This window comes from Gekko japonicus, unplaced genomic scaffold, assembly GCF_001447785.1.
Source record: "Gekko japonicus isolate JY-2015 unplaced genomic scaffold, Gekko_japonicus_V1.1 scaffold64, whole genome shotgun sequence".
In the NCBI taxonomy this organism is placed as follows: domain Eukaryota; kingdom Metazoa; phylum Chordata; class Lepidosauria; order Squamata; family Gekkonidae; genus Gekko; species Gekko japonicus.
Window position 1 is genome coordinate 1,429,427 of NW_015170277.1, and position 17,482 is coordinate 1,446,908.

The following is a 17,482-nucleotide window of genomic DNA, read 5'->3' on the forward strand; positions in this document are numbered from 1 at the left end:
TGTTCCTGCGTGTTCCTGTAGGAAATGACCCCTGTATCTATCTATCCATCCATCCATCCATCCATCCATCATCTACCTACCTCCTACCTACCAATGTTCCCTGTAAGCGGTGGAGTCTTGTGAGCAAAAATCCTACTTTGCGAGCTTCTGGCATGAAGGTTGTGAGCTAGCGATTTGGCTGCTGCATAAATTCTCTTGCTCTGGAGCCCTCCTTCCTGAGATAAGACACAAATGTGTGAGCCGGAGGCTAAAAAAACCCTGTGAACTAGCTCACACTAACTCAGCTTGGAGGGAGCACTGCTACCTACTTATCATCACCTGTCTGTCTATCTGGTTCACCGAAATGCTTTTAACTGTTATATATCATATGCGTCTATAGATCCAAATGCTTTTATGGTTTTAACTAAAATGCTTCTGAACTCTTATTACGAGCCACCTTGAACCCCTAGTAAAGGTCGGATACAAACGTTTCAACAAAGAACGAAAGCATTAAATTAAAAACGGGCCACAGCCAATGTTCCCTCTAAGCTGTGGAGCCTTGTGAACAAAAGCTCTACTTTGTGAGCTCCTGGCATTAAAGCTTTGAGCGAGCGATTTGGCTCTTGCATGAATTAGTTTGCTCTGGAGCCATCCCTTCCTGAGCTGAGACAAAAATGGGTGAGCCAGAGGCTAAAAAACTGTGAGCTAGCTCACACTGACTCAGCTTAGAGGGAACACTGGCCACAGCGAGACTAACCGACTCCCTCGCGAAGCTGTTGCAGTTCCCCCCCATTTCCTTCTGTTTCCCAACATCCTGTCACTGGGACACGCGCTCCCTGTCAAGGGCCACGTCGTGTTTGCGCTTTCTGAAACAGGAGACGTTCCAGAGAGGGAGGGTGGCGGCGGTGAAAAAAGAAGGGGCCCCTTTCATGCCAATAAAGGCTGACTTGAACTTGACTTTATCCCTCTTTTTTACGCTCCGCTCCCAGCCACAAAGAGGGGGCCGGCCGGCTCAGCCCTTGCCCGGGCGGGCGGGCGCACGGAGCGGCTCTTCCCCTCAGCCCGGCGGAGGCGCGAGGAGGCGGCCGCGGCCTCCCTCACGTCAGGGGCGGGAGGAGACAGAGGGGGAAAACGAGGCGCCCCCCCCCCCCCCCCCCCGGGCCCCCCCCCCCAGCCAGCCTCGGACCCTACCTGGTACTTGTTGGTGGAGTTGAAGGGGATCTCCGTCACTTTGGGATTCCTTTCGCGCATCTTCTTGACAGACCCACAAGACAACTGGATGCATTTCAGGAGCGCGGATTCGGAGGCATCGCCAGCTGTGTCCCTCTGCGATGAGAGGGAGGGAGGGAGGGAGGGAGAGGAAGAACATGGGCACGGGGTGTCAGGAGAGGGAGTCTGGAGCAGCACACCATCCGAGGAGGAGGACCGGGGAAGGCGCCTGCCAGGGCAGCGTTCTGCAGGAGGCCAGGGTGGGAGTCTTGTCTGTCTTCTCCTCGTCCTTTTGCTTAGCTCGCGAGGGGGGGGGGCACAGACACTTGCAGCCCCTTCTGCACCAGGCCGCTGCAGCACTTCCCCAGGAGAGGGGAGGGGCCGGGCATGCGGGCCTGACTGCAGGGGTGTGTGTGCTCCTAGATGGCCTTGGGACCAGTGTTCCCTCTAAGCTCTCTGAGGGGAACGAAAGGAAAGAAAGCCGGGAAGCCTCCTCCGCCAGCGGCCTGGGCCTCAGGACCACCACCCCGGGGGACAGTGGCTGCCCACCCCCCTGAGGGAACCGAGGAGGGACGACTGGACCGCGGAGCCCCCCCCCCCCAAACTGTCTTTTCCTTCCGACCTCTGAGGGGGAAAACAAGCCATACATCTGCAGCCCCCTCCTTCAAAGTTCCCTCAGTGACAAAAGCCCCCCGATTTTAAAGGGGGCGGCCTTCCGTGACCGATTTATCCCCCTCCCCTTAAAAAAGGGGGCCCCCAGTCTTCAGGGGCGGGGGTAGAAAAGGGGGGGCGCCGCCTCCTGAGGGGAAACCGCCCCTTCCCCCTCCCCCAGCCGCTCTTCTCAGGGCGGGGGGGTCGCTGAAGAGAGAGGAAAGAGACAACTGATCGTTCCCCCCCCTCCTTAGTCCTCCCCCCGGTCCGGACTTCGCCGGCTGTCGCGCGTGGCGGCAGAGCGGGAGAGGCGGCGGAGGCGGCGTGGGGCTCCGTAGGGGCGGGCGAGGGAGGGCGAGGTGGCCGGCCGAGGCTCCGCGCTTGGTTCCTGCGGCGGCGGCGGCGAAGGAGGAAGAGGAAGAGCGAGAGAGCGACGAGGAGAAGGAGGCGCGCCAGGGAACCCAGTCGCCACCGCCGCCGCTTCCCGGCCTCCGCCATGGAGAACGCGCACACCAAGACCGTGGAGGAAGTCCTGGCTTATTTCAGCGTCAACGAGAGCACCGGCCTCAGCTTGGAGCAGGTCAAGAAGCTCCGCGAGCGGTGGGGAACCAACGGTAAGGCGGGAGCGGAGGACGCGGCTGCCTGGCTGCCTCTCTGTCTGTGTCTGTCTCTCTTAACCCCCTCCCCCCCTTCCAATCCTTCCCCTGGAAAAGGAAAGATGCTTTGGGGATTGTCTATCTCCCCCCCTCCCATTATTCTTCCTTCTTGTCTCCATTCTGGGCCTCTTTCAGGGCTTTCGGGCACTACGGACCCGGGGTGGGGTGGGGGGGACGCTCTCGCACACGCGGGGGGTGACAAAAAAACCCGGCATCTGTTTCAGGACCCGGAATAAAAGAAAGGGGGGGGGAGGGAGAGGAGAAGATGGCTGACTCGGAATCCACCTCGTGGGTTTCCTGCATGCCCCGGGCGGCTGGGGCCGTTCCAAACCTGCAAGCTGTCAGCTCGGCTTCCTTTTCACCTTTCAGTGATTCCCCCCCACACACACAGAGACGGGTTTTATAAGAAAAGGGGGTGACTTCTTGCTTTCTTTTCACCCCATCTCCTTTATGGTTTTGGTGTTTTTTTTTTGCTTCTCTCTGCTGCCTGTTTGACCTCTTGTTTCCTCCATGCTTTCCTTCCGGCTTGGCTCCCGGTCCCTGCCAGAGGTTGCTCTTTATTTTAAAAAAAGGTTTCCAAAGGATTCTTCCCCCCCCCCCCAAAAAAAAACCCACTGGGAAATTTTGTGCATTCGTGTATTAAAAATCTGTTTTCAAATAGGAAATCAGCACTGGGGGAGGGGGTTCCAGGAGCCATCTCAGAATAGCATCGTGGTCGCTACTATAGCTGTCTCAATTTTCTTTTTTCTTCCGGAAAATGATGGGGCAGGAATCCATGTTTGGAGGTGGGGGGGGGGAGGGTGGCGGAGCATTCAAGGCCTTTGACCCGGTGTGTGGGGAGCTGCATTAGAAGTTACAGTTGGCACCAGTGATGACTTGGCTGAATTTGTAACCTCACTAGCTTACTGCTGAAACACACTTAACCGCATGAGGCCTGAGCTGTCTATCTGCCTGCCTCATTGATAGAAGGCGCTGTAAGAGTGATGTAGCTTTTGCTGCATAAATGTTTCCAGTTGAGTGTTTTAGCGTAACAGAACATTGTGAACAAAATTGAGAAGCATTGGTGACGGGGATACTGTTAACTAATGAAATTTCCTGACTTTTTCTTTCTCTTTCCCCCCTCTTTCACATGCTTCTGGGAAAATCATTGCCTCTTAAAGAACTACCAGCTGAAGAAGGTAAGCAAGCTTATAATGCATTGGTTATATTTCTCTGCATGTTTTACAGTGTGTGTTTTACAGTTTGTGCCTACATTTTATCTTGGCAGGAAAAACTTTACTGGAGCTCGTGATCGAACAGTTTGAAGACTTATTAGTTAGAATTTTGTTGTTGGCAGCGTGTATATCTTTTGTAAGTATTCTATTATATCCTTGATGTATATGTATATATTGATGTATTGGGTTTGCCTGAATTTCTTAATTTGCTGTGTGTAAAATGTTGAGAAAATGAAACTGGGTGTTCAGTTTAAGACTGGGCATTTTAAATCTTAAAACAATAAATCAGATCCTAATCCTTAATGTGCTTCCTTATGAACAAATTTCATTTCTCTGGAACATCCCCATGAAAAGCTATGTTTAATGTGGAGTCCAAACTGTATATAAATTAAGCTGGATGAAAGAAATGGTTTTGGATGAATATTATCATCTTTGTCTGGGATATTTTTTACCTTGGCTTGAAGCAGATTTGCCCAGCATTGCCTTTTAACCTTGGCCCCAATAGGAAGGTGAACTGATATTTTTTTTTTTGCAGCTGATTGTTATGAAACTAACTGAGACTGAAAGTCTTTTTTTGGATGCAATGCAAACTGTAAATAGAATTTGCATGGGGAATATTCCAGTTGCCCTCCCTTGCTGATAATAGCAAGGTGACAGTTGTTGCTCTTGACAGTGACAAGAACGATGACAGCAGTGATGGCACCATTGTTGACCAAATTTGGTAACTGACCTTTGGGAAGCCTCTTGTAAAATAAACTCCTTGCCTTGCATGCAAAATCAGTGGGATGGGGCTGTGAAGCTGGGTCTCAATATATATGTATTTTACAAAGGGGGTAGGTTATTGTTGTCCAGTGCCTACTGTGTAATTGTGGGGGAACAGGAGGCATGTAGCAAAAAATCAAAAACACAGGCGGTCACTGTACATGTGCTTCTGACAAGGTAAATAGGGAGGACGGCGTAAGACAGGAAGGCCTGGCGTGATCTGGTCCATGGGGTCGCGAAGAGTCGGACTCGACTCTGCGACTAAACAACAAATAGGGAGAAATTGGGCAGATTTTCTTCAAAGAGAATTGGTTAAATTACTGAGGGCTAAGCATGTTGCACTAGATAGCACTATGCGTGACTGTGGGGAAAGCCAGGTCTCAATCCCTATTTGGCCCCGAAGCTCCTAATGCCCTTGGGCATAAGTCTGCTCGTTACCTGAGTCTGCTCACAGGGTTACTGTGAGGGTCACTGACACAAGTGCTGTATACCCTGAAAAAGTACCCGAGAAAAGGTTGGGTTCCACAGAGGCGGCCCTTATTGCATGTACTCTAGTACTTCCTTGCTTGTACTGGGGCTTTCTAGTTTTCCCATTCTGCTAAAAGGAGAGTCAGTTTGGTGTAGTGGTTAAGTGCGCGGACTCTAATCTGGGAGAACCGGGTTTGATTCCCCATTCCTCCACTTCCATCTGGCTGGATGACCTTGGGCAAGCCATAGTTCTGATAAGAGCTGTCCTTGAAAAAGAGCAGTTTCTGTCAGAGCTCTCTCAGCCCCGCCTACCTCACAGGGTGTCTGTTGTGGGGAGGGGAAGGGAAAGGAGCTTGTAAGCCGCTCTGAGACTTCCTTGGGTAGTGAAGGGTGAGGTATAAATCCAATTTCTTCTTCCCTACTATAGCCCCTTGTGTCTGGCTGCTCCTGAGAGGGCTGAAGGCATTTTGTTGTCCCAAGCACATCCTGGAGGCCAGTTACCAATCACCTCACCACCATACATGCATTTGAGAAGATGAGCCCCAGAGGTGCTCTTAGATCTGCTAGAGCTCATCCTCTTCCCAGAGGTGGTGGAAGTGGGGATTTGGGGAGGTCACGGGTTGTCGCTTCCCTTACCAGTATCACCAGAAGGAAGGTGAGCCTCCTAGAACTTGCTTTCCTCCCACTGTCAGGGAAGCTACTGGTGTCCAATCTCCTCCCAAGCCCATATCACATGAGACTGAGAGCTCCTCATCCTAGGAAACTGAGGAAGGCACTGGGGCGGTGGCAGATCATCTCCACTTGAGCTGTTCAGCTGTTGTCTGGGGTTGAGGAATAAGGCAAGCTGGACACTGCTAGAACTCGCCCTCCCGAAGAGTGGGCAGTGGTGGAGCAGGTCAGGGATGTAGACACGGGCACAAGCCACACACACTGCCTCCTCTCCTGCTGCCATCCTCTTCAGATTCTGGCTCCTCGAGTGGCCACTTAGCTTGCTTGTGCAGTGAATTGATCCTGGCTCCAGATGATTCCACAGTTTCCTGGAGCAGCTTTTCAAGGTTGTGAAAGATGTGACGGGAGGGAGTAGCATGAGAAATCCAGTGTTTGTGAAGAAGCGCCAGCATGGGTGTGGAACTCCCTATCCATGTTTCTCCCTGAGTATACATCTAATATAAATAGCAGTTTCTCAAGTAATTTCCATATTCTTGGTGCCTTTTAAAATGGAAAACAGAGACAATCCTGACTTGTTCTGCCCTTGGAAATTGACTTGGGACAGTAAGGAGGGTGATCTTTTGTACTGTTATGCAGCATAGTCTGCTGGTGCTTCTAGGCCGGTGAGGATTTCACATATCAGGACATGCTGGCACGCTGTTTCAAAGAAAGGGGGGGCTTCAGTTCTGGTATGCACATATCAGGGCAGCCAACCTTTGGTTGGCATGTTTTGCTTTGTTGGAGACGGGGCTTAGTCATTCTGAGTTTTTTCCCTTATGAAGGTGAGTTTTGTTTGGCAGTACCAGTGTTGAATGAGTGGGCATTTTATCTGTAGGAAGCTGCTGCTTAAGATGACAGTTACATGTCTTGGCGAGTGGTAGAAAATAGGGCTACTCTGGCCCTCTCAAAAAAAATGGACATAATATCAGTAATAGATTTGATCAGAGGTGGTCTGAGTCGTTGCTTAACCTATTAGTTCCTGAATTGATTAGTATGTCTATTTCATTTAACAAAGAAGATGATTATTTCCCCTTAATAAAAACTTCTGGTTTCAAACTATATTTGAATGGCAGTTGGTTATTATTGTGGTGAATTCTGAAAGCATTTGCAGTTGAGATTATTCTGTTTGGGAGTGGGCACCAAAAAAAATCCATTTTTTTTTTTGGTTAGGGTATATTGAACCCCCAAAATATCAGTATTTCCCAATATTCCTGAATCCAAATAACTGTATGGCATTGGGATTTGGGAAATATTCAGGATTGCTGAATTTTTTTGGCTCCATTATGTTCTGTGGGGACCATTATACTCAATGGTCCCCATAGGCTATAATGGAGAATTGACCTGGGGCTCGGGGGGGGGCTGTTTTTTGAGGTAGAGGCACCAAATTTGCAACATAGCTGCTGGTGCCTCTCCTCAAAAAAACTCCCCAAGTTTCAAAAAGATTGGTCCGGGAGGTCCAATTCTGTGGGCCCCAGAAGAAGGTGTTCCCATCCTCCATTCTTTCCAGTGGCAGAGAAAAAAGGCATTTCAAGGGGACTGAGAGCCCTTTAAATGTCCTCTAACTGCGGCTATTCAGCGGCCCCCCACCCCCAATATTTTCGGGATTCTTCAGGGTGGCCATTTTCAAGTAGCTGAACAACTAGCTCCCCAAGTGATTGGCTGAGAAAATACCCGATAAATACCAGTGAGGTATTTATTGGGTATTTTTTCGGCTCAGTTTATACCAAGCGCATAGCCCTAATTTGGCTTCTTTAGGCCTCAATCACCCAACATTTTGGCTTCTTTAGGCCTCAATCACCCAACATTACATCAGAACTCAATAAGCAACATGAAATTGACCTTTAGAGATAGATGGCTCAAACTTGGAGATAACTTGCCATATATTGTCTGGTATTCCTTAACTGCTATGATGACACATTTTCAGTTTTGTTGGGAACTTGTTTTCCTAAAACAATTTCCTGGAAGGAAACTAGTGAGGCTATTCTTACACAGCTTGTTCTAATCTCTCAAAACTAATTTTGGAGTATGCTAATTTCACAATAGTAGCACAAAATGGTTGTCGACTTCCATAGCACAGTTTATATTTGAACTGAATTTATTAATAGCATGATCTAATTCTGTTTAAATTCAGAAATGACATTCTAGACTTGTATTATGCATATTGAAGATATTTGCAGACTAGGTTTTGCAGGGGGGATCACCATTGACTATATTTGGTGAACAAAACTAATTGTAACATTTGAACTGTGTTGTTAAGCAATCATCTGTGGGTTCTGATCAATGTTCCCTGTAAGCTGTAGAGTCCTGTGAGCAAAAATTCTACTTTGTGAGCGACTGGCATTAAAGTGGTGAGCGAGCGATTTGGCTGCTGCATAAATTAGTGTGTTCTGGAGCCATCCTGCCTGAGCTGAGACAAAAATGTATGAGCCGGAGGCTAAAAAACTGTGAGCTAGCTCACACTCACTCAGCTTAGAGGGAACACTGGTTCTGATATATAGTCCTCTGCAAATCAGGATTTTTTTGCAGTTGGGTTTGGTCTTGATGAGTCTCTACAGATTAGAAAAAAATTTAGACCTACAAATTCATTGCTGGACAAAACTGAGATATGTGTTGCCTTGCTGAAACCATGACATCTGTTAGTTTTTGATCAAATATACAGTTTACTAAGTAAAAAGGTGACATTGCATAACCCCCCCCCCCCCCCGTGCATTAATTCAGGGACAGTTGTGACTGCTGGTGTTATAATGCAGGCTGGAACTATTCGATTGTAAAGTGTTTAAACCTGTTCCCCCTAGAATAAGTGCAGAACTGAGTTGTTCAGTAATGATCTTGCACCATTCATTTTCCAAAGAGATACTTAAAAGGCCAAGTGTGAGAACGCTGGGTCAAGAACGAAAAACTGTCTAACTTCCAAGGCTTGCATGGATTCGAAAAGTCTTGAGAATACAGGACAGCAATTTTGGGGGGAGTGGTCTGTGCTGTAAGATGCTACATTGTGCTATGAATAAGTGTGATCTAAAATGTTCGTCCTCACCGCTGGATGAATACATCATTTCTCTGTTAACATACCTGGTATTATAAAGTTCCATATGATAATTTGGATGTTGAGCAATTATGGATGTTTAGCAATACAAGGTTGTACACAAAAATGAACATGAACTAAAAGTATAGGTCGTGTCAGTATTAGCAATAGAAATCCAGGAAGAAATTGATTTTGAGCTAGTTTTGTATGCATGCCTTTTTGTTTGTGAATTGTTTGAAAAACGGAATGGGAAAATGACTTTCCCATATATCTGGATTTATGCACTGTTGTGAAGAAGTACAGCATAGTAGGCAGGCATTCAAGAGAAGGGGGAAATAATTGTGGCTTCAGGGGAGTGTATACATAATTTCTAACAATGCATTGGGAGATACTTAAGTCCTATCCTGAACTGGACACATTAGTTCATCCTCTCCTGCACTGTCTACTCTGACTAGCAGTGGATCATTAATGCCTGACAGGCAGAGTTTTTTCCCCAGTTCCACTGCTCATTTCTGGGGGTTGGCTCTGGTTTTTTAGGCATATAAAGCATGTACTTTTCCATTGAGCTAGGCTCCCATTCTTGGAGAGGCCTTTCTTCCAGCATCACATCCTGCAACACTCGCTTTGTTTCTTGGGTGCAGTTCTAATGATTATGTATTCATTTGAAGTGCAGCTTTCTGTTATTATCCTGAGCATAGCAGCTTGCTGTGAAACGTCTAATAGTGACCATGGCACTGATGTAGCAAAAGAGTTTAGTACACACAATCGTACTTCTGTAGCATAGAAGATGCAGCATAGAAGATGAATTTATTGGAGCATGAGATCATTTTAGCTACTTGTATCTGTTATACTAGGAGTAATGCACAATACTTTTCATGCTCTGCATTCATACACAATGTTCTAGCTTTGGCATTTTCCGACTTCTGTGGATTAGCTTTCACTAATCTCTGCATGTGTTATCTGATGGCACTTCTTGAAGTGGACCCAATATAGCTCAGGAAGCATGTTTGTAACCTGAATACGAATTCAGGTAGTCATCAAACTACCAGCTTTCGTTGCTACTCTAACTACAAAGACAATTCTGCTTTTGGATAAATCAAAACTTCCTCCACCTTTTAAGAGCCGCATGGGTTTGATAGTCTTACTATCCTATGAATGAAAGAAGGGATTCCACCTGTTATGTAAGATCACTTCATTGAACAGTGATTTCAGTTTGTTTGTTTCTCCTTTTGACAAAGCAGTGAATGTTATGTGACATCTCCACTAAAATTGGATGAAGGGGTCTGGTGTGAGTGAGGCCTGTCTCATCCTGAAGAACTCATTTTATTTCCATGACCTCCATTGACAGCTCTTAGTGGATTTGTTTTATCAAACTCTGTGCCTTTGAAAAAGGATTGAAGTAGAAATATTATTCACTGTGCAGCCTGTCTTTTTTTACAAAGGGTGTTTGAAAATGGCTGATGAATTTCTTTGATGGATGTATAATGTAAATGAAAATTGAATATCTAGACTTTTATCTGATAAGGATCGTAAAACATTTTATGTGTTTTTAACTCCATTGTGCTTTTAATGAGCTGATTGACAGACTGGCTTTTGATCTGATGCTGGCAAAATAATTGATCAAATAAATCTTGGGAGGCTCTTAAACTGCCTAAGGATTGTATGCCGGTGGTAGTTTGGGTAACACAACATGTCACTCGACATGTTGTGTCTTGTGGACTAAAACTGTATAGTATCGTTCTGCAAAAAGTTGTACTAGAAAGAGTTGCAGAATTGTTTTAAAAAGGAGCTGTTTAAGAGGGATCACCTTGGCAAGATACTGTAAGTAGGTAGTTGCATTGATTTCAGATAACCCTTGTTTTCCTCTTCTCAAAGTGAGAGTAGCAACAAATAGATACAAATAAATAGGTAAGGGAAGGCAGCAGACTGAGTTAATGTGGCTCATCAGCTTCCTTCTGTTGATAGCTTCATTTTTCTGTGGGATTCTCAGTGGAATGAGAGTTGGCTCACTTTGAATCCTGAAAAGAGATGAAACAATCTGAACTGATGTTTGGCAGCTCCCCGTATGGCCAAATAACTTGTGTGGAATAACTTGTCAGGGTTATTGCAAAGAAAGCTTTTATTTGTTTAATTTTAAATTAAATATGGTAAATTAGGCTTTATCATAGTAAAAAAAGTCCAGATGGCACTCCAGAGAGGGTGAGAAAAATGATGGTGTTAATAAGGGACTGTCGAATCCATAAAATGTACTAAATATGCAATCTAACATTTAACAAAACTGTATTTTAGCAAGATTGGACAGGGAAATGAATTAGTTTAATTAGACTTAGGTGGGGTATGTATTCTGTTCGCCTCTGAAATACTTCCTCCTTCAAGTGATTCTCCCCCTTCCTTCTCCACAGTGGGTCAGTAGATGTATGGATTATTGATGTAATCTATTGCTTTGCATGCTCTTTGCTTTAGGATTAGTCATATCGCACTGGTGGTGTATAATAATCACTAATGTGACATTCAGTGAAGTGGTCAAATCTGCACAGGAATTGTTGCAATATTTTTAGTTTTCTTCTTTCATGACCAAATTGTTCCTGGCTGTCTTAATTGTAAGTCTGTTCCCAACCGGTCAGATAAGGATCAGGAACTAATTGGGCTGCTGTAGTTACAAGGTTTGTTTCTGTTAATGTACATACCCTACCTTAAATTTTCTGGTTAGTTCTATGATACTGGAATTCTGCAAGCAATGAATGAATCAATTAGGGGGGCTCGCAAAGGTGATTCAACTTCCATCTACAAAGTAGTAGCATCAAAAATAAACTTGGTGTTAACTTGGAATAAAGAAACAAAAGAGAGTTGCTTATCCTTGCTGTCTTTCCGTGTACCTTTTTGAAAAGGAAGTTTGTTTCGTTGAGCTTGCATTCATGGTTAATTTAGAACAGTATGCTGCACGGCACCCATGGATTGCATGGTTGAAGAGCTCTTCCTGCAAAATATCCATTGGCAATGATAACCAGCATCTACTTGGGGTATCAGGTGTGCCAGGATTTACCATTCAATCTTTTATATCTTAGCTTTGATAAAGAGTGTTTTCTGGCAGAGTTACAAAATGCTTTGGCCTGGGATCCACAAGTATGGGTTCCCCTTGGTAGCAAGCCATAATTTGTCCTGCCTCTCACCCCAATTCAAATGAAAGGTTTTCTTTTCTTTTTTTTACACTGAGCTTTGGAGGCACTTGAAAACAGTGAGACCTTTTAAGCATGGCAAGATTGGGGCATGCCCCAGCCTCTGTTCTGTTTTGGGACAGGTACTTGCCAGATACAGCTGCCACTAGCAAGCTCATCTCAGGACCCCTGAACTGGTCCCAGGATCTCCTTCTTAAGCATTCAAAATATGTTAACAACATAGTGGGATAACTAAAGGAGAAAACTGTGTTAATCATACGTTTTTCACAAACTGAATTTTTTCCTCTTTCTCCTTCCTGTTTGTACATGGGCAATGCTTTCGTTTCTGTTGGGTTTCTGTTGGGTTGCTTGACCCTTTCATGCAATCCTTTGCTATAAAGGAAAGGTGAGCACTGTGGCAGTAACATACTCACATTGTTATTCCTTTCTTTAAGATTAGTTTTAGTTCAGCAGCTGTCATGGTAAAGCTGTGTCCAGATTCTACTACTTCTGACTGCAGAGTAGGGCACTGGATCTGTCACACACTAGCATGGCATCTGTTAGAGGGCTCAGAACTTGAAAAATGTGACTGTTTCAGCTTTGGCTGATGAAGGAAGCCTAAGCAGTTTATAATGAAGGCTTACAAACACAACAGAGCATCCTGCAGGGCATCCAAATAAGACTGCCCTCATTACTCTGGCTACTATTTTTGGGGGGGTTCATTCTGTCTCTGCATCCCATCCCCCTCCCAGTTTAAGAGTGCTAACGGGCAATAAGAACAACATGATGGAATTGCGTCAAGAGTCGACGCAGGAGCATGCAACAGAATTAGGTGCCCATTAATCGGCAGCATAGTCAGAAGACTTGATGTCACCAGTGCTGCTTAGACAGAACACTGGTAAAATCATACGTATCTTGCAGAAAATGTCCTTGTTGCCAGACTGGGCTGTATTGGGGAGGGGGGAATTAAATGGACATAAATATGGTATAAAGAACAAATTCTAAATAGCCAGTCCTATTGTTGAACATTTTTACTTCCCTATTTCATTAGGCCTTAGAGTAATCAATTTCAAACAGCTGTTTTTGAATGCTTGTATGGAATGTGAGGGCAGAAGGGGAACTCATTGAGAAGTTTAACTGTTTCAGTGAAGACTGGATCAGAGATTATAGTTTCTTCCCAACACTGTAAAGCCTGAGAGTAATATTGTTCTTGTATTCCATACTTTCATATGTAATCCTTATTGAGTGTTCCTTTTAAGAGTTCTTCCAAAACATTCTGTCAACTGATTTCTCATCTCAAAGTAGTATATGATAATGCGGCGGAAACCTATGAAAGCTCATTTGCAGCCAAAATAATTTTTCAAGACTCCACTAGATTTTCTTGGGCTCTTGGAAGATGTAGTAACCATGATGTCCCAAAAGAATTGAATGGCTTCTTAGAGTTATAAGGGAGAAGAGTAATCTGTTCAGAGATCCCAGTGTAGGAAATGGATTCGCACATTCATTGCATTTTTGTGGAAGGGCATTTTATTAGGAATGACTAATTTGCAGGTCTGACCATGTGGGAAAGGGAGGGAGAGCTGCTCGATGTGCTATATGGGCATGGTATATAAATGTGTTTATCTACTCCAAAAATTCCGGACTTAGCTGTACAGCATGGTCTTTTAACTGCTTCTAATGAAGTAGACTGACACAAATGACAGAGCTCTGTATCCATTATCTTCTGTAGTTGATAATACTCACATTACTTTTAGCATTGACTAAGACTTATTGTAAGAATCAACATATATTTTGTGTATAGTGGCTTGTATCACCTAGCAGGTGATTTCAGACTTCCCTGACACCTGTTTTGTTATGAAAAGAAGAATTTCAGATTGAGTATTGGCTTTCTGGTCCTTATTATGGTTATAAAGGAAAAACTGAATAGTTAAGACGTCTCACCAAATGCTTAAAGTGTTTAGAGGAGATAGGGATCAGGTATATTCTCTTAGCCAAGTAGAGATACCTCCAGATTAGACTCTTTATGCTTGAGGATTGTGCAGTAGATGGATTTTGCAAAGTGTGAGAGAGTTCATTATTCCACTTTTTAATGGTTTGGGTAGACATGTTATCCTTGTACTTGCTGTACATAATATAAAGAATATGCATATCTTTTTATATATCTTTTTATTGTATTAAATATGCAATAAAAAGGCAATATGCAGCTGTAATGAAAGTTTCAAAGCTGAAGTCATACTACCGCTAAAAGAACCTGCTATGGAAATGTGGCCTCTGACCCATGCCTCTAGTTAACACTAACTTAAAAACTTTCACTTAGCACTTTTATTCATAAATATGACAGATATGTAAACAATTTAAAGCTGTAAATAGTTTAGAACTTAAAAAATAGATCCCTGTCCTTTTGTATTGGTCTTTAATGGGTTTTTTTAATCTATCTATTAAAGCTTCAGTGTTTAGAATGCCATTGGCTTGGATCTGCCTAACGTTTCTGCTGGGAAAGTGGTGAAGGTTTTTGCAGATTCCCCCCCCCCCCTCATTTTGTTCCTACCGGTTTCTTGTATCCCCCTCACAGCATTTTGAACTGCAGCAGAAGGGGGAGGCGAGAAAGTCATGCTTCACTGACAAATAATCCTGATGTCATCAGTAATTTTGGCCAGTCACTTTCTCACACCCCCTCCTACCTCACAAGGTTGTTGGGATAAAGTGGTACAGGGGAGAACTGTGTATGTCACCTGGAGTGCCTTTGAGTGACGGTGGATAAAAATGTACTAAATTTTTTATGGGATGCAAGGCAATTGTTTGTGCCATTCACTGTGGAGAAAGTTTAATTTTAAGCAATCCACCTTCTCTGTGACCCCAGAATAAAAATGTTCGTACATTACAAAACTGTAGATGTTGCATAAGGAGAGGCTACTGTTCTTCATAATTCCGGCAAGTATGTATTAATACCTTGTGCATTGGTAGATGTATATAACCGTCCAGATATCATATGCTGACTGTGGCCAGTTTTAAAAACACATTGCCCATATTACTTGTCACTTGTTAATGCAGCTGTGGAGGTCATTTAATACTGGTCTCTTTTTTTCAGCACTCCGCTGTTGAGTGTCTGCTTCGGTGTACATTGTAGCTGCATGATTGGAGCTCCATCAAGTGGCTAATGATGTCGTAGTTGTAGCCATTTTAGAAGAGCCAGGATGTAGTTTTGGAGTGCGAACTGGGTGTTTTATGCCGTTTAGGACACTGCTGTAATCTTATTTTCCTCATTAAAAGGGAGGGGGAATGGCTAATACAAATGCTGAAACACTTTGGAGTTGGTAATGCCAGTCTTCCTCTGGACTATCCCAGTGGTTTGTGCTTGTCTAGTAGGAGATTTGTTTCCATGTTATTTTCTGGAGTAGTCAAGGTTGTACAGCTGTTCAGAGCTCTGAATGCAATGCTATGGAAACTGATGTAGCACACAACTATGGAACTGTTTGAGGAGGCTTGTCACTATAAATATTCCATGCTGTCATACCGGCTGACCTAGATGTTCCCACCCCTGTAGTTGTTGGTGTGGCATTGCCTCCACCCCCAACTTCTGCAGCCTATGAACCATCTAGCAATTTCCAATAATTTTCAGTTCGGGAGTTGCTACCTTAAAGCTACCCAGAAGGAAATCCCTGATTTTCTTGCTTGCGCCCAGTTTATGATGATCTCTGCACTAGTCACTTTGTACTTCCTGTTACTAAGGATGGTAGTAACTACCTTCTTCATTAATCACTGTACAGTCTGAAGTCCTCCAAGTGACGATAGATTAATCCAGCGTACTTAAATTGAATGAATCCAGTACAGGACATTTTGGCCATGACCTAAAGTGCCCCATTTGGCACATTTGTAGAGGGAATTTCCCTGTTGTGTTTCTTCATCACAGCAGCCTCAGGAAGTCCATGGAGTTTCCAGGATATTTTGTTGGGCAATGCAGTAGGAATTTAAGAAGTTGGTTAGATGAAGAGCGGCTTAGAAGTCCTCTGATCTCAGGACCATTTTCTGCCTTTATCTAAATTCTGTTCTTTTTAAAGCTTCTTTGATACTTTGAAAGCTGTGTGTGTCTGGAAAACATGCAAAACATATGACCATGTGTGGCTACTATTAGAGTCAAACTAGAGGAGACCTTGTGAGATCTGTAAATGAATGGCCGGGGGGGGGGTATCTTGTGGATTCTTAATGGTAAGGGTAGCTGTTTAGATTGGGGCTGCGCAGTGTGAGAGTGAATTTCAGCTCTTTCCCATATACCACTTACCTGATGTGGATTTTTTCTTCTTCCCACCCCTAGTTCTTGTTTGAGACCCGGCATGGTGTAATGGTTAAGAGTGGCAGACTCTAATATGGAGAACTGGGTTTGATTCCCCACCCCTCCACATGAAGCCAACTGGGTGACCTTGGGTCAGTCACAGTTCTCTCAGAGCTCTCTCAGCCTCACCTACCTCACAGGGTGTCTGTTGTGGGGAGAGGAAGGGAAGGCAGTTGTAAGCCACTCTGAGACTCCTTTGGCTAGATAAACACAACATTGATTCAGTTTCAAAATTCCAAACTGAGCATAAAAATGCAAGCTGAGGTCTTGCATTATGTTTAGAACAATTTTTATAAAAGCCTGTTTTTAAGAAAGAATTAGGAATTAAATCTCCTAATTCAATTTTGAGGTGTAGCTCCTCAGACGGCCACATAATCTGCCCTGTGCCTTTGCAGGATAAAGGGTAATTATTTGCCTTTGCAGGATAAAGGGTAATTATTATTATTTTTTCATTTGGTGTGATTGTGTATATTTAACATTTAGGCTTTGTTTTCAAAGACAAATCTTAGTGATTAGTTTTTGAGGGATAAAATTCTCTTGCCAGTGTCTTCGATGTGCAAATTGCAAGTCATTTGAAAAGAGCCAGGTGAGGGAATCTGATTTTATGAAACACAATTTGTTTTCTGCATCGAAGGTGTGGTTTATGTGACCCAGTGGAATGATTCAGTAAATCTTAGAGAAATACCTGATTACCGGAGAATAAATTGTTGCTGAAATTGAGATTATTGTAGCATGTTAAAAGAAAATGCCATCTAAGTGTGTACATGTTTGTAACTCTGATTTCTCTTGCAGGTTTTGGCCTGGTTTGAAGAAGGTGAAGAAACAGTAACAGCCTTTGTAGAGCCTTTTGTAATTTTACTCATATTAGTTGCTAATGCAATTGTTGGTGTGTGGCAGGTAAGCAAACACTCTCTGTAATGCTGAATTTAGGAAATTAACATTGTTGCAGTGAGGGTGCTTTTCATACATATGAATTTTAAACAGCTTTGAATTAAAATTGCCATATGTTACAGTGATGGAAGCTGTGAGATCTTTAGATATCATTTTGAGGAAGTGTTTCAAATTGTGCCTTCTCAATTCTTGAAGAAAGAGGCTGTGCATTCTAGATTGGCTAGTATCCAAGGAGCCGTGTAACTAATTCAGTGCACTCAAGGAAGCTTTGGGCTTTCTTGAAGAGCAGCGTCCCCCGCTTCTCCCCCCCCCCTTGAAATACTTCATGGCAGCCTTTTGAAACCAAGGAGCTACTGCATGAATCAATTTTCTTAAGTATTTCTATCTTGCTTTTCCCTCCCTTTGGGACTCAAAGCAGCTCACAGAGAAATGCAAAA

The 17,482-nt window shown here is 44.1% G+C and overlaps 1 protein-coding gene across 2 annotated transcripts in view; it reads left to right on the plus strand.

Moving 5' to 3' along the window:
• Positions 1–1,648: 1,648 nt before the first annotated feature.
• ATP2A2 (ATPase, Ca++ transporting, cardiac muscle, slow twitch 2) overlaps positions 1,649–17,482 on the plus strand; it is a 65,345-nt gene continuing 49,511 nt past the window's right edge. For both annotated transcript variants that reach the window (XM_015417689.1, XM_015417688.1), the window contains exons 1-4: positions 1,649–2,453; positions 3,656–3,673; positions 3,763–3,845; positions 16,947–17,051. In XM_015417689.1, coding sequence (XP_015273175.1) covers positions 2,336–2,453; positions 3,656–3,673; positions 3,763–3,845; positions 16,947–17,051 — 324 coding nt within the window. In that variant the 5' untranslated portion in view covers positions 1,649–2,335. The remainder of the gene's footprint in view (positions 2,454–3,655; positions 3,674–3,762; positions 3,846–16,946; positions 17,052–17,482) is intronic.